The sequence below is a fragment of the Heliconius melpomene genome, chromosome 10, assembly GCF_056956725.1.
Source record: "Heliconius melpomene rosina isolate 202511_hmr_F chromosome 10, ASM5695672v1, whole genome shotgun sequence".
Classification (NCBI taxonomy): Eukaryota; Metazoa; Arthropoda; class Insecta; order Lepidoptera; family Nymphalidae; genus Heliconius; species Heliconius melpomene.
The window spans coordinates 1,137,133-1,163,975 of NC_140398.1; the positions used below are offsets into that span (position 1 = coordinate 1,137,133).

General features: G+C 31.0%; 1 protein-coding gene and 1 pseudogene across 8 annotated transcripts in view; one reads left to right on the forward strand and one right to left on the reverse strand.

The window, feature by feature from the left end:
- The window catches only part of nolo (ADAMTS-like no long nerve cord), a 281,142-nt gene that overhangs the window by 232,934 nt on the left and 21,365 nt on the right, over positions 1-26,843 (forward strand). For 4 of the 7 annotated variants that reach the window (XM_085191633.1, XM_085191640.1, XM_085191636.1 and 1 more), the window contains 10 exons: positions 1,592-1,707; positions 2,067-2,167; positions 13,244-13,396; positions 14,632-14,756; positions 18,190-18,231; positions 19,172-19,414; positions 21,713-21,836; positions 22,457-22,578; positions 25,864-25,945; positions 26,626-26,793. In XM_085191633.1, coding sequence (XP_085047759.1) covers positions 1,592-1,707; positions 2,067-2,167; positions 13,244-13,396; positions 14,632-14,756; positions 18,190-18,231; positions 19,172-19,414; positions 21,713-21,836; positions 22,457-22,578; positions 25,864-25,945; positions 26,626-26,793 — 1,276 coding nt within the window. The remainder of the gene's footprint in view (positions 1-1,591; positions 1,708-2,066; positions 2,168-13,243; positions 13,397-14,631; positions 14,757-18,189; positions 18,232-19,171; positions 19,415-21,712; positions 21,837-22,456; positions 22,579-25,863; positions 25,946-26,625; positions 26,794-26,843) is intronic. The other 3 variants (XM_085191637.1, XM_085191639.1, XM_085191635.1) reach the window with 2 other exon arrangements.
- Positions 19,005-21,470, reverse strand: LOC146535084 (uncharacterized; annotated as a pseudogene). Its single transcript, XR_014878342.1, has 2 exons — positions 20,602-21,470; positions 19,005-20,075 (listed from the first exon to the last, which is right to left on the reverse strand). The product of XR_014878342.1 is annotated as an uncharacterized LOC146535084 (transcript).

Consider the following 26,843-nt stretch of genomic DNA (forward strand, 5'->3'; position numbering starts at 1 on the left):
TTCTCCGCTCTGGAGACGACGGGACGAAAGAACATACAGTCAAGAACAATGTCTCGATAATTGCGTGGAATATTATATTATATTTTTTACGCACACTTTGTTTAGAGTTAAAGATAATATCAATACAGGTTAAATGAATTTATTTAAACCGAAGAATGAATAAAAAAATTGAATATAAACGACGAATATTTGCATATGACGAGTCCGTCAAAATCAGATAAAATTTTTGGTAACGAAAATGTATAATATTATTTTTAACAATATTTCTTTCCAAATACTATTGTAAAACAAGTTACAACACCGTACACAAGTAAAACCTCAAAAAATAAAAAAAACTGCAAACAAAATAAAAAGTAAAAACATTTCACAATCCTTGTATGCATTTTAAATATATTTTTCGCTTCATATATAACAATTTTGTACAGTTTTAGAACATCGAAGATTTAAGTTGAAAAATAGTATTGTATATTTTAGACAGGCGCGCTTTATTCGCCTATCCGTTTATTTGTCTGTAGAACGAGGTTAACGATGTGTCACAGTGTCAGACATTTTAAAAATTCAAATCTTTTTTGCCGCTAAAATTTTTCTGTTTAAAGTAAAAAAATGTTATTTACTAAAGTATAAAATGTATTTTTTTTTTGACTGCTAAAAATATATCTTCACAAAAATTAACTACTATTTGTAAATTGAAATATTAGTAGTTAATTTTTGACAGATTATCATAAATATTTTTATTTTACATAATTATGTTGGTACCCCTGCATTGTCAGAGGACGGATTTGCGCATTTACGTATGCTTTTGACAACTTGTTTGTAATATTATATTTAATAGAAAAAGAATAATTAAAAAAGCAAAAGATAATTCGTAAGTATTTACATTTAACTTATTAATAAGAGAGTGCTAAGTGTTGATAATAACGTAGCCATTTTGAGACCCGCTCGAGAAAACGAAATATTTAATATTTACATTTCATGTCTATTTTTGGAAACAAAGCAAGGCGCGGCGCTCAGTTCCACCACTAACAAGCCGAATTGCGTCCAGAATTCGGCGGAAAATTTATAATGGATTTGTCTTAATGGCAACGGGGTGTCACTTAACTTAACACTAGGTTTCCAGTTTCCACCTGATGAAGCTAAAATGTACATATTAATAGCAAAAACTTTATTCGTTTAGATAAACTAGCGAAATCTACTGTTGTAAGAGGTTTAGCTGAAAGGCTTTCCTACGTAAATACTTGGAGAAGATACTTTAAAACAACTTTATACTTGTTCACTGCTTATTCAACCAATAAAATATAGTGTAACTAGTGTAGCTCACTGAGCTGTAAGTAATGTTATACTTGTACTCTTCACACGCAACTTACAGACTTTAAGTGGAATATCTCAATTTTATTGTTTTTTAGTGCTCCCCTATACTAATTAACCCACCTTTTTTAGTTAAAATAAATTTATTGAATTAGTGTTTAGATGCAACGTTCCCCACTTTCCGCTGCGTTCTGGAGGAATTGTGTGTTGCAAATTTCAACTTTCTTGGGCAGTAGTTACATCTGTGCATTGTTTGTCTGTCACTGATATATTTTTCCCCCCTTAGATGGTACGTAGGCGAATGGTCAACATGCAGCGTGACCTGCGGCGGCGGAGTGCGCACGCGCCGAGTGCTGTGCGCGCGGTCTGCTAATATAACACGCACTGATACTTACGATCCTGGTATGTTATAGATTTGTGTATGTATGTATGTTCTTGTGTTTGTATTACTCAGAAATTAGTCTAGTAATCGTAGCGCAGCGGTATAGTGTCTGATTGTTACCCGTCAGTTGTGCGTTTCGTCAGACATTTTATACAAGAGACGTGAAGTTCTTAGATATGATATAAATTTTTTAAAGTAAAGCCAAATTCGAACGCATGCCGGAAGCCGTCAAAAAGCTCTAATTATTAAGATATACCATATCAAGCTACCTAATACTTCTCAACAGCTCGTTCTATTATTTGTTCCTAAATGTGTAATAATACTAAAAATAGTTAAATATAATTTTTCAACAAATTTTGAATTTGTTATTTGTTTTCAGAAACAAGCTCAGAGCCGGGCTGTATATCACCAGCTCCGAGATCAACGCAGGCGTGCAATGAACATAACTGTCCGACTTGGATTGCGGGGCCTTGGTCTGGGGTGAGTTTAGTATAGTTTACAAATTGAAATTTCTTTCATGGAGAGTAAAGTAAATTATATTTTATTTATTAGATAACGAGAAACTAGCGACGCATCACTCCGTTCTTCACTTTCTGCAAATGTTATATTGAAAAGCGTTGATTTTTTAACGACGTCACTCTGGATCTTATGTCTTCAAAATAAATAGAAAAACAAATGAAATATAAGCGTTCGGGGTACCATAGTTTATTTCTTATTCAAATATTAGCTTCGCACTGTATCCTGCATATAATAGGGTAGGCAGCGTGCGCGTACATGTTCTCTTATTATTTATCATGATTCATTTTGTTGAATTCTTTCTATCCGACCATTAAAAAAAAAGAAATATTACAATTACATTGCGGAACTTAACGCTAAAGCAAACATTGAAAAATCCAAATACAAATCCAAACTATATTTTCGACTGCAACAAAATGTTTGAAACACAACGTCAATCCCGTGTCACAGTGACGCACTGACGAATGTTCCAGATTGACACTTTAGCAATCGCATATGGTGGAGGTTTATGTTACTCAACGAATTTTTACTTTTTCGTCCCTTTTTTGAAATGGTTTTAGGGGAAGTATAGCTACAAAAATAATGATTTAGTACTTTTCTCGTTATATAATGGTCATTATTCAAAACTACGCCGTCACGGCGCAGTGGCCAACATATAACCGTATGCGCGACAGGCTGTGGAATCGATTCACACTCGGGAGAATGAATTATTTCAATTTCCTCGCTCTGGTAACGACGCAAAGTGCGGTGCTAAGTTCTGCCACGGAACGCGCAATGTCCCCAGTATTTAGCGGAAAGTGTGGAACAGAAGTGTCTTAATGGAAACGGGGTGTCGTTATGACACAAATAGGTTCCCAAATTCCCTCTGCCTAATCTGCTATGTGCGCGATAAAGGTGAAGCTAAAAAAATCTATAAAATTATGTAAAAATCGTTTTATATTATAAGAAGAATCAACGTACAAATATTTTTTTCTTTTCTTTATGCATCGCCACTTCAACTATCCGGCATAAAACACTTTGATTTTTTAATAAATTTCCGATGCTTGACTCTAAAACGGAAGCTCCTCGTAAAAATTCTATTTTTCACATTATTTTCGAACGTGTTGTTACAACGTTAGTGAATTTTAAATTGAAAATTCATATCCAGCATTAAAAATTGTTCAGTATTTGTCTTCTTATACAGGTTGTTTGCTTGAAATGCAAATTTAAAATTCTAATTTTTAATTAAAATTTATATTGTTTTCATAGAAAACTGAGTTTTATCGTTGCGTTGTAGAAGTATCTATTTTAAGTTAATGTTGTCGGTTTGACTCCTACCAAGGTAAATTAAGTTTTTTTTTTCTTTTCTCTGATCTAATCACATAAAGTATGACGTTAATCTTTCTCTGCTGACCTTGCCAATAAGCTGCCAATAACAAAATTCTATATTTCTAATTACTATTGAACCTACTACTTCTGATGTATCAGTTATAGCAAATAACTACCAAACTAATTTATATTTTAACGTATTTTTCCTAAAAATTAAGGCTAAAATAGCGTTCATTTTAACAGCGCACAATACTTGTCAGTGTCGTAGCAACATCGTAGCACATTTTACGTAGAGGGTTATATTGAAATTTTATCTTTTCTACTTAGCAATGCTTATAGTACGGCAAGGAAGTATTGGCTTTATGTCGATAGTAAACGACAATGTAACGGTTGATGGGAGATTTTTAAAGTGTTATTTGAATAAAATATTAGGTTATAAGGAAATACAAAAGTAATTTATAGGTAATAATATATGTTATAACATTTTCAATATAAGATATGATTTTTATCGTCATTGGTATGCAACAGTTTCTGCTTTTTTTCTAAGATTGAAATATTAATACTTTGCTTTATTGTATACAATAAATTAAAAATCGTTTAGATTTTTATAGCGAATTACCTCAGCTTTCTTATATATTTCTGAGTAACGTTCTGTACGAAAATTTTAAAGATTTTTATATATTGGTATATATAAAAAAATAAAAACATTATACTTTAAAAGAAAAATCTATGTTCGCCACATTCGAACCGCTTTAAAAAAATTTACGGATCTGCAAGAATATAAAGAAAATTTACGAACATAGTTTATAAATTTGAATCCAAAACCACCGTCCCTCTAACCAAACAAAACAACAGCGGTATTCTCAGTTTCATTTGTACAAATGATGTTCGCGAGTCGTAGTCAAATGCACACTGTAGCCCGATGTTTTTATTGCGGCCATAAATTTTTACGCGATGATGTACACTGAACTGTACAGGAACTAATCTACAATACCGACGGAGGTTTTAGCTGTTATTGTGTTAATCTTATGTGAAATTATAAATATAAAAAAAAATATCTGTCTTTGTGTATCCTGCTTATCGTATGGTAGGCAGAGAGAACTGTTAGGACTCTCCGTTCTCTATACAAAACACAAACATTTCATATAATATGATGTATCCCATTTATACATCAACACAAAGCTTGTAGCAAACCATAAAGCAATCTCACGTTCTTAGACAATTTACATGTTCGAGCTGAAACATTTCAAAGTACAATATAAACTTCGACGTTGTCCAAAACAGTTACGTAGGTATAGCGATTTACCTTATAATCTCAGTTGGACAAACTTACATACGTGCTATTGTTGGTGGTGATTTTAATTAATATGTTGTATTAATGTAACTTCAAATGAATAAAAAGAGTAAGATTTTTGTTATTCAGTAGTAAAAATACTTAGAGGAGGCCTTTGCCAACAGGCACACTGAGCTCAGAGATATAATATGACCATATTGCTGACAAACTAATATAAAGCTCAGGATAACAGGCTGAATGTAATGTAATGTAGTAAAAATGCTGTATCAATTTTAATAAACTTAGAACCTTTTTTTAATATCAGTCTGAGTTTAAAAAATAAAAAAGGTATTAATAAAATTCCATTTTCTTATGCATATTTTCTTTTCGTTGCTTGTTGCGTTAATTTGCTTGCGTTGCAAGTAGTGGCGGATATAATATGTCTAGATCCTGCCCAGGCCTAATAGTTAAACAAAACAACAAAAAAAATGTATTTAAATTTGTTCAGTAACTCCGAAGACGTGCTTGTACAAACATACAAAAATTTAATATTTATTTATTCATGTCCCATTTTTACATTTAATTCACAGACACAAGTAACAGTTTTTTAATAGTAAATACAAAACTAAAACAAATTAAAATTAAAATTACAACACCCCATGAAATCCTAACCATTATATGAATTGAATGCGAAACTAAATTAAAATGTATAAAATAAAGAGGAGCGAACTAAGAAATGGAATAATCACAAACTCGCTATAAAACTCAATTTCGACGCTTAAAACAGTTCTGGGACGCGGAGCAACCCCCGCCTTCAAACTTCTGGCTAATTCCTTGAGATCTTCAAACTTATACTACATTCAGTTATTGTATTGAGTGTAAACGTTTATGTTTTGTGTGTGTTATTATTAATTTTAGTTATTAAATTTAATAACTTTCAAGTTATAGTACAGTGTCTGACTGTAAGCGTAAGTAGTGGGTTCAATTCCCACTCTTCCGTCTTAACACAGGGCTGTCAGTTTCGTAGCAGCATCGTAGCACATTTCACGTAGAGGGTATATTGAAATATTGAGGCCGTCGTGGCGCCGCGGCACAAGGGTGTAGCTGTAACGCGATGGTTGTAGGTTCGATCCCCACTCGAGAAAGTGAAATATTTATGTACGTTTATATTTCCATTCTTGATACATCGTGAATCTGAAATTTCTTATAACGAGATTATTAAACCACATACTACTATATTACATGTTTAAGAAATATGAACGTTAAAAATTACATATATACAAAAACACTTTTTTGAATTCTAAAGAAATAAACATTATAATCTCTATAATATAATAAAAGGATAGAAATATCGATTCTACTGTACCTACGTACATGAATAAACTAAAAAAAATGTGATCGGTTAACATATTGATAATAAAAGCTAAAAAAACAACTCAGTAGAATTCTTGAATTATAATAAAATATTTCCTACTAAATTATAGCAAAAGAGCTTAACTTACTTACTTAGAAAATATAAGAAATTATACTATTAATAAAATTTTTACAATAAAATTATATTAACCAATTTACCCAACACTCAGTTCTGCCAAAAGATACAATTTTGAAGTACCCTCAGAACAGTATTAACAAGCTTCTCAGAAATGTTTATTTCAATGTTTTAACGACTTTTTACTACTTGCCGTTCATTTTGCAAGTTTTGTTTGAACTACTTAAATGTACTCGCGCCTAATTAAAATACTTGCGCCACTTTAAATAGATAGTTACGTGTTTTATTGAACTACTTTCTGGTAATTAATATTTTTCTTTTACAATTATTGGAGTTATTTTCAAGTTTGTTAGACCGACAAAATATCTTTTTTTCTTAGCTTGGGTTAATTATTATACTTGTTATTATAATTAATGGTTGGTTGAGGAACCAGGGCCACCAGCACCATATTTAATATTTTAATTTTTGCACTCTGGTAAGTAGGTAAAGCGTGGCGTTCAGTTCCGCCACTCAACACGAAATGCCTCTGGAATTTGGTGGAAAGTAGGGAACGGAGAGTTTTGACACTCCTATATTCCTTCTGCAGTATAGACACGTGATATATGTGAGATACAACGTAAAGCTAAAAAAATCTATATCAAAACCCAAAACTTTTAAAGTCTAGATGATATTTAAACTTATTTCCAATACAAATATTAATTAAAACTTAGGCAGATACTAACATTCACCGATATCAAAGACCAGAGTACTTTTGCTACCTCCGCATAACGGGCAGGGCGGGCAATTAGTCTAAACTTAGCAGTAAACTGACAACGAAGTCACCGGCCAACCTATTAAGTGCTTAGTTCCTCAACTTGTTATAGAATCAACAGAACAGCAAGACACTGCAAACTCTGGAGACTGGAAGTCACGATGAATTTAAGTTAGTTCTCTTTAATTACATACTAACAAATACTAACTGCGAGTATGAGGTTTTTGGACGTGCCTGATTGGAAATGATAGTTTTGAATTTGTATATCTAGTAAAAGGAAATTGTATTATATTGGATTTTTTTGTAGTGATTTACTGTTTTGCGCTTAGCATAGTACAGGCACAGGCACAGGGAATCTAATGTTAAAGTACTCCGTTCCTAATATAAGAGATATTGTGTGTTAAATGACAGAACTGAACGCCACACACTGTCATTAAAAACATCATCACGGCAAGGACAGTTCACAGTCTTACACTGAATTGTTACATATAGGTAGAGTCGCACGCTGTTGCGGCTATTTAAAAAAAAGTCTCCTTAAATTTTGTCTATACTCTACTCCCTTCATAGTCTAGTAAAATTGTTTCAGTAGTAGGAATATTTAGTCACTTCCAATAATTTGAAAATAATTTGTTCGTTTGAATAGTTTCTAAATTTGCAGTCAAATGCTATCGCACTGCGCCACGATGGTTTCAAGAGTAATTAAATTTATTTTTAAATTGTATTCGCTAAGAGAATTTACAAGTCCATTACATTTTATATGGCAAAAAGAAATCTTTTATTTGAATAAAACTTACACAATTTAAAATTTTACTTTTAAAAAACTTGACATGTGTCTCTATTTCTAAAAAGTAACAGAACTGAAAACTTTGTTCTTTGTTCAGTAGCTCTGATATTGAAAAGAACTGAAATAAAGTTGTTCGAATGTCTGGAACTAATTTGAAATTTTATTAGATTTTTACCATAAAGTTGTTGGAGGATTGTCTTGAAAATTTAGTGTTCGTCTTGTTATATCAAATATAATTAAAAACGACCCATCTTGGTACAGACAGTGAGTTTGACTAAACTGAGTAAGTAATAAGTTCAAATACATTGGATCTTGTAGTCTCATGGGACGGTCAAACTACTCGTAGGTACACAAATATTAGTTAAATAATAAAAAATCGCCCAGCAGGATGTCTGTTTTTGTTATTGTGTAATGGAGACTTTGACGTTCTATTTATCTATACTATCTATACTAATATAATAAAGCGGAAGAGTTTGTTTGTTTGTTTGTTTGTTTGTTTGTTTGTTTGTTTGTTTGTTTGAACGCTAAGATCTCTGGATCTACTGGTCCGATTTTCATTGTTTTTCTTTTGTATGAAAGCTGCATTCTTCAGAAGTGCTATAGGCTATATAACATTACATTACACATATATACTAATATATTTTAAAGTACTTTCTAATTTGACATGCAGTTTATTCTGCCATGTTAATAACAACCGTCGCGTCGCTACGCAACCGTTACCGCGACATTTTAATATTCATCCTTATGAAAATAAATATAATAGGCACTATTAACATTTTATCTAGATTGAAATTATAGTTTACTGTATAACATTCTAATAAATAATTAAGGAGATGTCACTGATTCCAAATGACCTAACCTTCGGGCGGCATAGTATGAGTATGACCGACGCGAACGGGCAGATGACTTTGACGGTTTTATAAATTTTCATACATTTTCGAACTATTGTAAATGTTTATGTAATTATTTGCTGTTTATAATTAATTTAAGCTACACTTTGGTTCTCTTCTTATTTTATTTGACTTACTTATTATTGCCCGCTAAAATTATCCTGCTTAATAGAGAGAAATGTTTAGTTATTTCGTAGAGTCGATCCCGTCAAAAACATAAATGTAAAATGAAAGCCAAGTTCAGTAATAAAACATATGCTTTCAGCGATAAAAGAAGTGAGATGTAAATGTATGCCAAGTTCAATGGTCAGTCCTGAAATTTATTTTTAACAATATAAAATATTTTATAACAACTGTAAATGCCCATTCTTCTTACAACTTGGAGACTTTATTTATGTCTAATATCTGATTTGGCTAGTTTTCTTATGAATTTACAATAGAATCTGAGTAGAATACAATTTGAATACATTCATTTATATCGATGTAAATTAATTTGAAAACTAGCCAAATCAGATATTAGACATAAATAAAGTCTCCAAGTTGTAAGAAGAATGGGCATTTACAGTTGTTATAAAATATTTTATATTGTTAAAAATAAATTTCAGGACTGACCATTGAACTTGGCATACATTTACATCTCACTTCTTTTATCGCTGAAAGCATATGTTTTATTACTGAACTTGGCTTTCATTTTACATTTATGTTTTTGACGGGATATCATTACTTTTTGTACAGAAATCATAAGTAGAAAGGTTTATAATGTAATCAAAATCAAAATATTCTTTATTCAATTTGGCCATTACAAGTACTTTTCCTATAGGAAGCTACTACGGCAAGAAACTCAATAGTTGCTCAATAAAAAACTCATTGGACATTTCTGTTCGCCGAATAAACCAAGTAGGACACCATTGTGATAATACACTTCTATCTTAATCTATCTATCTATATATATAAAAGGACTTGTCCTCACTGACTGAGGTAAGACGCACGCACAGCCGTAACCGCTGTGCGTAGAAACGTTAAATTTGGACAAAAGTTTACTTTCGTAATCTGGACATCCACTAAGAAGGGATTTTGAAAAATTTCAACCCTAAAGGGGTGAAATAGGGGTTCAAAGTTTGTATGGAAAAAATTTTAAATTGGCACTGATTTTTCTAAAATTTGAAATTTAGATTTTTAAAAGTATTTAATTGAACATTGTGTTTCATCATTTTCTAGAATTCTCCCCCTAAGGGTGCAAATAAGGGGTTGAAAGTTTGTATAGGTTTTTTTGAAATCGTCACCAATTTTTATAAAATTTGAAATTCAGACTCTTAGACGTATATAATTAAACACATGTTTCATTGTTTTCTAGAATTCACCCCCTAAGGGTGCAAATAAGGGGTTGAAAGTTTGTATGGAAAAATTCTTAAATCGCCACCGATTTTTATAAAATTTGATATTTAGACTCTTAAAATATTTAATTGAACATATGTTTCATGGATATCTAGAATTCACCCCCTAAGGGTGCAAATAAGGGGTTGAAAGTTTGTATGGAAAAATCTTTAAATCGCCACCGATTTTTATAAAATTTGAAATTTAGACTCTTAAAAATATTTCATTGAACATAAGTTTCGTGGTTTATTTTAATTCATCCCCTAGGGGTGTAAATAAGGGGTTGAAAGTTTATATAGAAAAATCTTTAAATCGCCACTGATTTTTATAAAATTTGAAATTGAGACTCTTAAAAATATTTTATTGAACACGTGTTTCAAAGTTTATTAGAATTCACCCCTAAGCAATAAGCAAGCGAAGCTGCGCGCGTCCGCTAGTACTGTACAAATCTACTGCAGCCTTTATTTCGGAACTAGCTCCGTACGTAGTTAAGCAAAGCATGTCTTCTTTAGAAGAGTAAAGATTCCCGTTTCGAGCGCTAGTGTAGATACTTAAATCATTCCAGTTACGACATACGTACTCTACCATAGTCTCGCGCAATTTATTAGTTTGTTGTATATCAATACGCTCAAACGAAGAATATGCAATAGCATGGAAGAGACAGCTCCCATCGGGAGGCATTGGAACAATTCGGTGTAAGGTTCTTGTTTCAACCACAAGCAATTCTATTGAACGACTCATTGTTCAACATGTCTTGGAAAAAATATAAACAATAAGTTTATTAAGTGCTGACGGTACAAATCTGAATTGATATGATCCCAAGGTCGACTTCGTTCTCTGCCGTTTCCACAAGTGTTCCTAAAACCAGTAAAATCATGAAACCCAGACCAAAAAAACTATTAAAATATGAGCGCCTTCGTACAATAAAATATATCTAATATAATTAGGTATTTACTTTTTTATTATGGTCAATAATATTATGTTTTATTACTCTTAAGACGATATTTAATTATATATGAAAATAGATTATATTTATCTATGAATCTCGACTATAGTTTTTATTTTGTTGATTAAATGACAGTTGTCAGATTAGAAAATAATGAATGTATGCTGCGTTTAGAAATCTGATATATTTATTATTATTTTTTTCTAATTTCATTATTTTGTTGAAATAACTCAACACGCAATGCCTCCTGAGTTCGATGGAAAGAGGGGAACTGAGTGTCTTAACACTAGGTTCCCTCTGTCTACCCCGCTATGTGTGGGATACATCGTAAAGCGGATTTATTTATTTTTTATTATTTTGTTTAAGTAATTTTTAATTTTCTCTTTTTTTCTCTTATTTTTTTATTAACAATTACTTAAATTTTTACTGTTAATAATTACTTTACAATTACTTCTGTTAAGATAGCTGGTAGGCTGACAATATATCAAATTAAAAATAAAATCAGCTTCACGCTGTATCCCGCACACAGCAGAGTAGACAGAGGAAACCTAGTGTTAATACACTCAGTAACCCCACTTTCCATCGAATTCTGGAGGCATTGCGTGTTGAGTCACGGAACTCTCCGCCGCGCCTTGCCTCGACACCAGAGCGAAGAAATGGAAATATAAGTTTAAATTAATATTTCATTTCCTCGAGTGGGAATCGAACTCACTACCAGTCGGTTTAACAGTCACACTTTGTGCCCCTGTGCCACGACTGACCTTACAGATAGTATATTATTCTTAAATTTTATATATATTTCTATCAATATAATTATTTTTTTTATATTTATTTTTTAGTGTATTTTTTCTGTTTTAGGGTTCTGTACCTCGAGAGCAATAAAACAGAACCCTTATAGGATCTTATATAGGACTTAGTACTTAAATATTGTAATAATAATTTAATATCAAATACGTTAATCGACTATGCAAATACTCTTAGTATAATAAGTACTAAAACATATGTTTAAATTATAATAAATAATAATGAAGGATGTTAATCCACATGATGGCAGGCTTTGTCAGGACATAAATTAGAGGCATCTTCAGCTACAAATGGAGACATATCTTATCTTATATTATAAAATATACTTGAAAGCATCGTGTTGTTTTAGATGGCTTACGTAAGTAATAGTGAAGTTAGTCTCCATAACAAATAAAATATTTACTAACGCGTGACATAAATTAAAGCAACATATATATAAATAATACATTGCTCTTATTTTTTTGTCAGGCGCTAAGCCTAAAAATCAATTATCATGAACTTTGATTGCTATGATTTCTTTACAGGCACTATAAGTAAATGTTCCTAATTGAATCTATTTATTGAAAAATTATAAGAAAAAAATACTAGTTTCGGATTTTTCCCTTGATATACACCCAATTACTTAACCGGATGCTAAATTTCACCATTCTAGGTCATCTGGAACTTGGTTAACATTAAGGCCTATAGGTCAGTCACCCCCCTAAAAATTTACGATTTTTGGACGTCATTATCTAAATAACTGTTTGAGCTGTGTTTATGAAATTTAATGCACGTATACTGGTAGGGGGTCTAAATATTTGAGCCAAATATGACAGCTTTAGATGGAATAGTTTTTGAGTTACGAATAGGTAAAAAGTGACTTCAAATGGTTCGTGTAAAATAACACACGGTGCTGATCGCCAGTTTTGTTTGTAAAAACACTTGGCTACGCGCTCCGCGCGTTTTAAATATCTATGTACGCACGCACGGAAAACTTTAGGTACTTTTTCTAAACTTTAGGTACTTTTTCTATCAAGAATATCTATCCTTTAGTTACTTTTAATCCTTTTGTTGGTTAATTTCAATAACTCAGATAATTTTTTCTAATAATGTATATCTACTTATTATTCTTTTTGATTATTTAAGCTTATATTTACTTACTAATTCTATTGAAAATTGAAAATAATTTAATGAATATATTTAATAAATATTCTTATAGTTGAAGCAGGCGTAGCCGCGTCCGGGTCCACTAGTAATTATATAATTTGATTGAAATATCATACTGCCCATAGACTCTATGCGTATATGGTAATAAAATTATTTAAAATCGAACGCCGATTACATTGCGCCAAGTATCAAACCCACAACCTTCGCGTTTACAGTCTAAACATCTATTTTATTTGTCCCTTATATTGTTATCTAATATAAGCCATTTCTTACAGTGTTCAGTATCATGCGGCGAAGGTGTCCAAGTACGAGGAGTGGAGTGTACACCTGCTGGTGGTGGATGCGACCCTGGTATCAGGCCTGAGATTTCGCGGCCATGTTCCACGGGCATCAGCTGTCCCGCTTATAGGGAAGCTAGTGAACCTGATGTAAGTTTAAGAGTTCTTACTTATTTTATATTCATGTTGTTATAGCTGGGTAGGTAGTGAACCCAATGTTAAGGCATTTTGTTTTTCACTTTGATACTTTAGATGTTGAAGAGTGAAATAAAAACACGTTGCCTACATTGAATAACTATATGAGTATGTATAGGAACCATACGGTTAGTTCTCCATTATTTGGCTCTTCTTCTTATTCTTCATTTCCATCGTTGCAACAGCGTGCGGTGTTTGATTCCGCCACAAAAAGTGTATCTAGAAGGAAAATGAAAAAAATAGAGCATCTTCAGAGAGCGAGTAGAGCTCTCTACATACATATATTTATGATTTATGATTAAAGATAAAAAAATTAATGATAGTAACCTTTATAATACAATAACTTTTGTGTCTTAACACTAACTTCCCCGACTCCCTCCGCCTACCCTGCTATGTGCGGGATACAAAACAAATAAATCAACAATTTCATATTGTCAATTTATACAAAATCTAGATTTAAAGTTAAAGAATACATAATAGAAAAGCACCGGTGTTAAAATTATATTTTCAATTGGAAGTTATACAAAGCAAATTTCCACGCCCGTACACTCGATAGCTATCTACTACTACTAGGTGCCAATTAGGCTTTATTAGCATATTTCAAAATGTTCAACGTGAAAATATCTATGAGAACTATTGAAGAAAAAACTTTTATTTATTTGTTAATATAGAAATTATAGAAATGATTGATTTGTTTGTTGTTGGTGACGTAGGTAATTGATAATTGGACCGTTTATTTTGAGAGTGGTGTAAGTCCATTTTCTTTTGTTTCGAGAAAATTAAAGATTAGTATATCGATGATTATGCAATTTCATTCACCGACTGATTTTAAGTTGTTCAAAACGTGGGATTTTTTTAGAAATTAAACACGGACTAGTTATATATAAAAAAATTACATTAAATTAAGCATGAATTACGTGATAGCTCATTTTTCTCAAAAATGGACTTACACCACTTTCAAAATAAACGGTCCAATTATAGTCTGAATAGAGGACTAATGTCATCTATATGTGCAACGTTTGACTGCAGACACTGGTTGTAGTAGGGTCGTTTCCGAATCAATGAAATTAATTATTTTCATATCTCCTCTTCGCAGAGTTGAAATTCACAATAGAAACTCCTTGCCAAGAATAAGAGATTTTTATAAAGTTTTTTTTTAATTATTTTATATTACTTTTTTTATCAAACAGGATGATATAGAAGATCTGCTACCAGGTGTCGTATACCACACTCAGCCTCTCATCCAGCCGTATCCGCCGCCGCAAGCGAAGGCGGAACAGCTTATAGGTGAACCAGATATACCTGTGGAGGCCACGTAAGTATCACTCAGAATAAGTATACAATGCTGGTATACGCTCAATATTATGAAAATAAATTGTTAAATCTACATTTATAAGCCTAAAATCATTATGGATCTAACAATTGGATTTTCGATAAATCAAATACCTAACATAAAAATATTTTTTCAATACGAACCAGTTAGTTCCTGAAATAGCGGTTTCAACTAAACAGAGTATGTTTGGTTTAGATTTGTAATATTAGAAAGGGTTGTTAAAAAGCTTATTTTAATCACCTTTTCTTGCGACTGACAATACCAACATTTTTCATTAATTACCTACTTGACAGTGCTTTTAAGAACTTATATAAATTTAAAATATTTAAGTTTGGACATCATATGAGATTATACAATAAAACTCATGTTTTTCTTATATTGGTTGGAGGTGCTGCAAAAATATACACAATAATATTGAGCGTGTATGAGCTTAATAAAATGATAAAGCGATGATATAACGATTTTAAGCAATGTTATATAATTTTATTAAATAAATATTATGTTTAAAAATATTATTATAAAATTTAAGCTAAAATAAATATATTCTATATTAAAATTTATATATACCTAACAGTTTTGCTTGCGCGCCGCTTTTACTGTGTATTATTAGTCTATAATAACATTAATATGGAAATTTTATTTGTATTATATATTATATCTTGTATTATTATTATGAAAAATAATATGAATTTATTTATATTTTTTATATATATTCATTACATTTTGTTTGTATCTTTTTATTTTTATAGATTGTTTTTAACTTCGTACTTTTCAATAAAAATGATTCATAATCAGTATTAAATTACCTGACGTGAAATCTGATAATAATTTCAACTTATTTTTCCTTTTTAAGATATTATACTCCATTCTAAAAGCTATAAAAAGTACAAAAAGCAGGCAGCTTAAAATATTGTATACATTTTGCCGCTCTGGGATTACTCAAAGTTCAGAGAATGTTAGAAAATATAATATAAAAGAAATATAACTGTAGTTTGAAAATACAAGAAATAATTTTATTTGATACTTTAATTTATAATATTTTTCTAAGGAATATTGTGAATTCGATTTATTTTATTTATAAACCTAAGTAATACTTAACATAATTATTAACCTGGTTAAATTAAAGCGACCTTCTTTCGCTCTTATATGAATGAATTGCTAATTTGTTTTTGTTGTGAACTAAATTGGCTTGTTATCTCTATAATGAAACACGTACTGAACAAGCCTTATTAATGATATTTTATTTTCTTTTATTCATATGCCGTCTTTTTAAATAAAAATAAAAGAAAAATATTTTTAAATTTAAAATAAAAAAAATACTATAATACTAGGCTATTTGTGGCGTACGGGCACGAGCGTGCGACTGTAACCTTGTGTCACACGAGCGTGTGACACAAGGTTTGGGTTTTATTCCCACTCGAAGATATGAAATATTAAAATTTTAATTTCTTCGCTCTGGCGTCGAGGCAAAGCTGAGGTTCCGCCACTCAATGCCTCCAGAATCTAGCGGAAAATGGGGAGGTGAGTATCTTAACTCTAGGCTCCCTATGCATACCCTGCTACATGTGGAATACAGCGGGAAGCTGTAAAAAAATCTAAATTTATAGACTAAAAAAATATATAAAATTAAAATAAAGCTTAAAACCAACCTATTCGAGACTATTATAGCCATGTTAATTTATTGTTAACTATATATTGAAACAGTGACTGATAAATTTCTCGTCGGTTCTTCTCTCCTACCTGTAGGCCTGTTCCAGTTCTAATGTAACTTGACGATACTTTTATTGACCATTGGGTAAATTATGAATAAAGAATATTATGATTTTGGCTTTGAATAAGCTTATCTTTCTTTTCCTTGAACATTTTCTTTCCCATGTTTCCGTCAATGCTAGAGAATGCTATACATTATAAAATAAACAAATAAATAAATACTTTAACATATTTGTCAGTTGGAGTTTTACTTAAAAACAAACACATTGTGTAAAAATTATGATGCAGTAAAAATATCTTATAGTTTTTTTACTAATTTGTTTACAGAACATTCATTCAAATCCTGATGAAATAATTCTGACAGTCTATTAATACCAACCAGTCATGATAAATGTTATTTAATGAGTAATGAATTCTCATCAAAAACCCCAGCCTTCATAATACATCAGTAGCTATTGATTACGCTTTATATAAAATTAAATTCACGTGAACAAAATAATAGTAGCCTATTTGTACAAGAGGCTTATCGATGCTTACATAGAAAATAGAACATTGTTAGTACTTTTGATAAATTACTATATTTCTGCTAAATTAAACACAAAGAAAGTTCGGAGAACTTGACTTCAATAGCGTTAAAATAATAAAGCCATGAATATAAAAAAAGATCAAATAGAGAACGACGAAACAGGGACAGTGTTTGGCTGTAAGTGATAGTTGTGGATGAAGGGGTCTTCTTACCGGCTCTCGGCTTACTTTAATTTCCCTACTTTGAATGAAAACCGAAACGCGGCGTTGAGTTCTGCCCCTCAACAAGGAATGCCTCAAATTGGGCTGGAAAGCAGAGAATAGAGTGTAATAACTCCTTGCTTAAGCCGAAAAAAATATAAAAAATACGACATTAATTTATCTAAAAGCTAAAAAATGAGTAGTAGATAAACGTATTGTATATAAACACAAGCTACCTTTACCTTTACCTTTGCGTAGGGGCATAATTACTATTGTTATAAATAATATATTATATTCTTACCAAAGTTAAAATGCGTAATTTTTGATTTTTTATACTTTATTTTTGTATGGAATTTCATTGTAAGTTTGTTAATATTAAAAATGCATGTATTTTTATAACGGTATAAACAGTTTGATGTTTACTTCCATTAATAGATGACCCAAACAAAGTTAATTTTATTTGTGAATGTAATTTGAATAGAACAATATAATTAATTCTGTAGGCAAATACGTCATTGGTTGGTTTTATTAGAACAAGGCTTCAAAACTTTATCTAAATTTAAATATTTATACATACTTATATACAAGTAAAGTTAATAAAAATAACGAATATCCTAAATTCATCATTAAATAATACTTTTATAACTATTTTAATGGTTTTAAGAATAGAAAGTGCTTGAAATAATTTATAACTGTATTTTTACTATTTTCTTTTTTAATTTTTGTATTTGGTGATGATAATTCTTCTTTTAACCCCTTTTGAGTGGTATAGGACAGTAGCAATTTTTCACATTTTTATTTACACTTTACTATTATATAGTTCTTATTATTTTGTTCCTATTAAATTTTATTTCTTTTTTATATAACTGTAAGCATTTTTATATATATTTATAATAATTTATATTTTTTATTTATAAATATAAATTTTAACTAATGTTTTGATCCTAAAGAGCTCAGAGTATTTTGTTGTTGTTTTCAGCAATTACAAAATATTCTTTGCGTGTGGCTGGTTGTATGTAAGGTATTGTACCTTGACCAGTATTTAAAGGTTCACTTTTGAATTCAGAACAACATCACATTATAACAAACGTCATACCACTTCATACAAGTCCTATGGCTGTTGTTCCCTTTCATTTCGAGCTTACAATTTTATAAAGCAATGTCTTCAAGCCATTTTTAACCTTATTTTAAATGGTTTAAGGACTAGAGCTTAATCACTAGATTTGATATACCATGTTTCTCTGTTTAAAGATAGATAGATAGAGCTACGAAGAGAACTAATTCATACAAATATGGAACATAAATTTAGCAAGATAAAAGTCAATTTCGTATGCGCACTTTAATATTTTCGCAAGAACCCTTCAGTTCATTACCTGTCATAGACCATTACTTTCTCTAAGATTATACGTTTTTCAATTCTATGCACTGCACAATAAAGTTTGTTATTCCTTGCACATATTACACTACTATCTAAAGTTTGTCTACTTTTTTGTTACGCTTCGAAACACTTTTCCAATACTCTTAAGATACTATACATCTGCACTGACACCTACGAACTTATTTTTTTTTCTTCAATATTGTCCGCAGAGTTGTTATTTAGTTAATTCTGTTTAAAATTAGGTTTACAGGTTAATTGGACGACACATACAGACACACTGGTGCACATACTTCTACATATACCAGCCAGATCTATTAGGATTGGTAGTTTCTATATAATTTTCGAAACCCCTCGCACCTAGCATGTGTTATCATGTGTGGAACCCTAGCAATGATAGAATTGAATGAACCACAATATCAGTTCGCAATAGCTATATTTTAAATAAAAGAAAAACAATATATGTAAAAAACAATATGGAACATACAAAATCGTAGTAAAAAATCGCATCCAACGTTCATGCACGTCGAATTTAAATAAAAATTTAAAAAATATATAAACTAAATAAACTATTTTATACTCATAGTTACATCAAAGACGATGAATGGAGTCCATGCAGCGTCACTTGCGGTGAAGGCTGGAGGAAGAAGGAAGTGCATTGCAAGATCTTCCTAGAGTTCAGTAGGACGATAGCAAAATTACCAGATAGCAAATGTATGGGACCGAAACCTACGGAAGAAACTGAAAGATGTGTAATGGAGCCTTGTTCCATGGCGTACGGGACTTCCTTCGGTGATTCGAGTGCCCCTGCTTATGGAACGGGAGACAGGTATGGTTTATATTTAGTGATTAATTATTTGAAAAACAAATGTGTTAGTGTATAAATATACGCCCTAATTGTCTATATGAAGACTATTATTAGAAATAACTAATACCGTTACATAAACTTTTCCATTTTCTTTATTTACAATTATTTACATCAAGTAGGAACAATAATTAATTAGAAAAAAACGTTAAAACGAAAGCTTAGCCCTAACAATACTCAAAAGATTCTGTAATACTCCATTATTAATAGATTCGTTTACAACATCATTTACTCTAAATGCTAACAAATTACCTTCGCCTATTATCGGCCCTACATCAATTCGTTGATCAGTATCAGGAATAAAATCATGATTTTCCAAAACCCTTTCACTTTCAGGAGTTATACTAACAATCCTAAGTTCCACTAAAGCTATTAATAGACCAAAAGGCAACATTTCTTGAACATCTTCTAGAAATTTCTCTCTAGGGTAAACCGAATTCGCTTCAACGTTAAATTGTTTTAGGAATAAACTGAACGTGTCGTAGTAGGATATTTTGAGTTCTTCAAAATATTCAGATCTAAATTCGGAGTCTGTACAGATGTATAAAAAGTATAGGATGTCTGTCAAAGGGTTTGCATAGCGCATCGCCTGGAAGTCCAAAAAGCATAATTCTCTTTTTGACCCCTGAAAAAACAATACACATTAATAACCAAGATAAAACAACAACTTACATATTTTTATCTAGGAAACGATAAATATGAAAAATAAATAATTACATGTGAAAACTGAGTAACATAAGAACGAATCATATTTCAATTAATAATAATTACTAACAGAAAACAGAATTTACACAATCTCGCATATATGGATAGGCAGAAGAAACAGAATTTTAAGACATTCTCCTCCTCTTCTCCACTTTTCGTCATAATTTGTTGAAAAAAATAACTAACTGACATAATTTACATTTTAAGCTTCTATTTTATCAACACAAACGATCTTTATATTTATTTCCAAATAAATGTAAAGATTACTCGTTTATTGCTGTATTTTCAGAATTATTTAGAAAAGCTAGAATTCGATGTAATCATTTGTTACAAAATAATCAGGATAATAATTGTCGTATAATAACCGATAACGACTACTATTTATCAACTATTGTATATAATACAAATTAAAATACTTATAATATAACTCAAGCACAAATACCTACCTCATTTTTAAATAATATATTGTTGATCCAACAGTCACCGTGGCAAAACACGTTATATTTTTTAGGTTCTGTATACATTTTAAGCAAATCTAGGAGGTCACCTTTAACTTCTTCTAGTTGTTTCCTGACTTCTGTATCTAATATGAGATTGACGGACATTTGAAATGATTCTTGAAAATAATTTCTCAACTTGGTATGTTTAAGGAAATTATCTTGAAAAATAAGATCTCTGAATAAATCTCTAATATTTCAAAAATTTTCGTCCGTTCTTTCAAATACAAATGATAAAGCATGAAATTTTGCTAATTCTGTTATTATTATTTTTACTTGGGGATAGTCTAGTTTCTCGTACTTGACTAATTTGGTATCTATTTCAAAGCCACTTAACAATAGATCTTCTAAAATTATCACTTCATTATTCTTCGATGTACTTGAAAATACGCAATTGGGTAGAACAACTCGGTCTTCAGCTTTGAAGTTATCTTGTATTATATTATATTTATCTATAATATGTTCGTATGCATTTACTTCTCTTTTATGTAACTCTCGGAACAGCTCTTGTCTTGTTGTATTGATGAGAGTTTTGACAATAACACTAATATTTTTGACACTACCTTTATGAATAACACTACAACTCCCTTTTAGGGAAACTCTAAATACATTCGCGATGTAATTCTCTCCTTTGCCATCCAATATATCAACGTGATACGTAAAATCTTTAATTTCGTTTATTTCCGCCACAGTTTCTGTACAATTGTGCAATTCGATGCAGTTAAATTCGTCCGGTTCGCTTATATTTACGTCTAGAGACATTTTGTTAGCACTCGTGTGTGCACCGTGACATTACCTAATATCACTTTGTATGAATTTTTGCGTGATAATGCCCTGATAAGATAATTATCCTTATCGCTTTATCGAGCTATGTTATAAGTTAAACGCTATGATGTTAGTCATTTGTCCTAATCAGACAGTTATGATAACAATTTGATATTTTTTCGGTATTATCAAACTGAATTGAATGAAACGGAATAAATTATTTAACAAAAAGTGCCATAACTTTTTGTTAAATAATTTATTCCCATATAATTTTAGTAACAAAAATATTTCCCAGCAGATCTCTAATATTTGGAACGTCAAGTAATATTAGAGTGGCGCCGGGCTCTCCCGGCAAGTCGTATTCTTGGAAGGAAAAAGGTTATACGAGCTGCAGTGCGTCATGCTTAAGCGGAGTTCAGGTAAAGTATTAGTATTAAATAAGTAATATATTGAATTGATCGTATTGGAGTGAGACGGCTTTTGAGTTTAATCTCAACTCAAAGTTATGTATTATTTTCATTCCCTCGCACAGGTAATCACTACGGTGAGTTTTGCCACTCAACTCGCGATGTTTCTAATTCAGGTGGAAAGCCGAGAATTAAATCTCTCTGCCTAATAGAGAACATAAAAAATAACAAATAATATCTTTCTTTTGACTATCAAAATGAAATGCATTTAGTTCTAAATCTCTAAGATATTTATAAAAACATACATTTCACTGCTTAAAATCATTTTAAAAGTTGAGTATATCAAAAACTCAATTAATTTTGTAATTTTCAGTATATGAATATAAATGGGTTAGGCATCATCCTTATGCATATTATGAATAAGTTATTTTCTTATACATATAAAATTTACACTTCGGTACAGGAGTTTTCTTGTCGTCTACTAGTAGCTATAACGTATTACCTTAAACGAAAACTATTTTTTAAGCTATTTTTTTTTCTTCGTAAAGCTTAAAGACTTAATATCAGACATGATGTGGTCAAACACAAGCCTAATTTGTTATAATAAAAAATATTTTTTATTAACTCTTTAGGAACTAATAATACAATGTGTAAGAGACGAAGATGGCAAAAACGCATCCCCCTACATGTGCGATCCGCACACGAAGCCCGAGAACAGAGTGAGGACCTGCAACGACCACCCCTGTCCGCCTCGGTAAGCTGTGTTGTTGGTTGTAAGGTTGCAGATTACCTGCTCATAGTAAAATATATATTACCCTATAAGTAATTTGTAACGTTTTCTACCTATGATGATAACAGAGGGTGCTCGTCTGCCTGTAGCATTGTAGCTCCCAAACGAATAATTTTGAGTTAGTGTCAATTTTTACACCTCAATTTTGTTTTATGTTTCAAATATATTTCTATTTTTTTTTATTTTAAGTCATACCTACATATACAAAACTAGGCGTAATACTAAAGAGTAAAGAATCCCCTTATATACTTTACATCACAATAAGGATAGAACAAACACTGCGAAGCAAAAATTAAAAAATCTATATAATTTAAATCGTCTAGTATTTCAAATTCTATTGCTTTTTCATAAAAACTACTGTATAAAACTACTAACTACTGCTATATTCTACACTTTTGTAACCGCGGAGCGGAAATCGATCAGAACAGTAAATTTGAATACCAAATCATAACTACATTTCAAATAACTCAAAACTTATTTCATATGAATCGTACTTTTACTACTATCGTAATACCTGTAGAAATACAAATAAATGAAAAAAAGGCACGTACTACTGTATTATATTTGACACACTTTCATATAATAACTATTTGAATTATATTTTTCTCTTACAGTTACGAAAATATGTAATATTTCTTTTTTTTTCTTTTCCACAATTCCGTTCCGTTTTGTAACCGCTAACCGGAAATCGATCAGGCAACAGTAAATTTGAATGCCAAGCCATAACTAGATTTCAAATAACTCGAAACTTATTTCACAGCAGTCGTACTACTATTGGTATAGTAGTACTACTACTGTAGTATTATAACTTTTACTTCTATACAAGTGGTTCAGAAGTTTATAGCAAGAAATTTAATATACGTTACGGCGTACTTAGCGTTCAATTTCCTTTTCATAGGAAATTTGTTATTTTATAGATATTATGTGAATGGAGCCTAAAGCTCAGTGGCGTACATTTTTTCCCATAATGTATTTTTTTTCCAGTTACACCTTTTATTTGTGATGTTATTGGAATTTAATACGAAATATATATTTATATATTTAGGCTTCCAAGCTAGTATGATATATTTGGTAGGTAATAAATTTCATGTTATATAGCACATATTAAAAAATAGATAAGTACACATTTTTTTTTTTGTTGTTCACAAAATTCTGGAAAACTAAAACTCTAATTAAAATGATCTAACAAGGTGACCTTTTTGATCGAATTCAATGTTTCAATATTTTATTTTATATATTTGTCAAGAATAATATTAGCGTTCTTAAAGACCGATATAATATTAACATATTAATGACATATAATATACATTATTAATATTATATCAGTATTTAATAAAAGACAATTTAAACAATCCTATATTTTGAATTGTCTAAAGGCTTATACTAAAGGTATATTAAAAAGGACATAAATATATATTAGAAAAATATATATTTGTTTCATAATAAAAATTAAAGCTAATGAGGAAGTTTTTTTTTTATTATTTAAACATTATCAAAACGTTTATCATGATTTCAAATTTTTCGGTTTTTTCGCGCTAACAATAAGTCGTCAAGTTTAAAGTTATAGTACTGTAAAATGGTACCTTTATACCACATGGTCTCTGCACCTATTGATCGATGTGAAATCTGGTACACGGATAGCTTGTGACAAGGAGACGGATTAGATTACTTAATGTCCTGATCGACCTACTTCCTTTAGGTCTTTCTCTTATTTGTGCTGGGACTTATCAATAAATTGGAAAAAATGTATCCATGGCATATGGTTTTCTTGATCTATTTTTAAAAAAGTATTAAAATTTATTAGTTTTGTATGTTTTTAATATATTACACATAGGCAATTTGTTCCTTGCTTTTGTGAACAATTATTTAAGCATTTGAAAATATAATTTTAAGACAACTGATGAGTGACCACATAACTACTGATCTGACAAATAAAAACAAAATCATTACTAAAAGCAAACTTTTTATTAAAAAATATATACAATTTCGAGGTAATCATACTTTTAAACAAAAAATCTATATGAAATCTTTTGTAGCTTCACGTTGTCCCTCATACAGCCGAGTAGGCAGATGAAACTGCTTATGAAGACAAATCACTGCCCTTGCACCGCGGAATTTGAGACACGGCGTGTTAAGGGGCAGAACTCAACGCCGCTCTTTGTATTACCAGAGCGGGTAAATAAAATCAATTAAATTCTCCAAGTCAGAATCAAACCCACAACCGTCGCGTTTACAGTGTGTTGCTTGTTTAGGACTGCAAACCCCTACAATTAACAATTTTTATATCAAATATCAAAATCAAGTACTTACGTTATTTATTTTGAGTGCATTACAGGTACATAGTTGGACTGAGCTCAATTTATACTTTAACACGTTTATACAACGTTAATGACATAAAATTTCTTACAATTTTAAACTTTATGCACATGAAAATAAAATCTAATTTATAACAAGAAAACATAATTTGAAATTTCATATTAAGTCTAGTATTTAAAGAGCGTATAGCGCTAAAACTACTTTTACAGTCAAATTTAAAAATTAAGATTTATATAGTTTTTTTGTTTGTTATATTACAAAATGCACTTTAACTTAAAACTACCATAAAAACGACAGTTAAAAGTCATACATAGTATTTTTTTTTTACTTTTTTCGAATATAGTAGGTTTTTTTAAAAGGAATTCAGTGCTAAGATACTTCTTTCTCCATGGACTGCCCCAGTTTTCTCTAGTCTATTCTGTTCACATCGTTTTAGAGAGAAAAAAATATTGTATGTTGTTATTTATGCATTCCATAGATTCACACTGCCGATGAGGGTAGGTGCAGAGCGAGAATCTCAGAGTGTCCGAGACTTGCCACACGGTTATAAAGGGCCATTTTAAAATGTTCATTCTCGCTTATTTTCTACCAAGTTCGAAGTGATTCTGCTAGAGCCGCCTTCTAAAATGTATTTATGATAGCTGGTTCTAGAGAGGCCGAGAACTTTTAGCAAACTTTTTTTCATCATACTGTATCCTACACATAGCAGGGTAGGAAGAGGAAACTTAGGAACCTAGTGTTGAGACATTTCTGTTCCGGCATTCCGCCGAATTATGAAGGCATTGTGTTGTGAGTGACGGGACTCAACGCCGCGCTTTACCTCGTTACCAGTGCGAGAAAAACAAAATATTAAATATACTATATCCCCGAGTGGAAATCGAAACTGATAATGATATATTTCAAATATTAACGTATATCATTTTTAACCAACAGATGGAACTATACGGATTTCTCGCAATGTACCAAATCGTGTGGCATCGGCATTCAGACGCGAGAGGTTACTTGCATACATGAGGTAAGTAGATGACGTAATTATACATTTGTCTTAACGATTTGTGATGCCCATATGATTTTATTGGGAGGGCCATAAGTTCGAAGCCCATACGAAGAAAATTATTTCTTGTAACACATAAATAAAAAAGTATTTTTAATATTTTAACTAATTATTTTTGTGTAAAAATGTATGAATTTATCAAATAATATCTACTCTCTATCCTACACAAATTTTATTTAAAACTAATATTAAAAAACACGTATTTTATACACTATAACTCAACACGAAAAACATTTCTAAATTCTTTTTCTAACATTTCTAAATTCCGCCAACAAAATAATACATAATCGTCGTACAAATTGCAAAGTGGTTGCGATGCAACTTGAAATCCTTTAAAATGTTCAGGTGCTCGCATCCACGCTGATTTTTAACGTCAGCTGTTTTATAAGTGCTAGAAGTACATTTTACGAGACATATTTGGTTATATTTCGTTTGTTGGTATTTAAAGTTTTTATACGTATATTAAAATGTCTACGTATTATAGTATTGTTTTAAAAGTTAATTGTAGTAGTGTAGTATTTTTAACTGACTTCTGGAAAAAGAGGACTTTTTTATGTTTGTTAGCTCAGACCTTTGACTGGGTAAATCGATTTTGTTAATTCTTTTTTTATTTGAAAGCTGATAAAATTAAAAATCATCAGGTAACCCGAGGCGGCACGAACACGGTGGTAGTACCAAACAGTATGTGCCCGCAACCGCCGCCGCCCGACAGGCAGTACTGCAACGTCCTGGACTGTCCCGTCAGGTGGCATACTGGAGAGTGGTCGAAATGTTCCAAGACCTGTGGCGGTGGAATGAAACAGAGAGAGGTTTGTAGTGGGTTTGATCTGTTTACAGATGGAGGTTGAATCTAAAATAA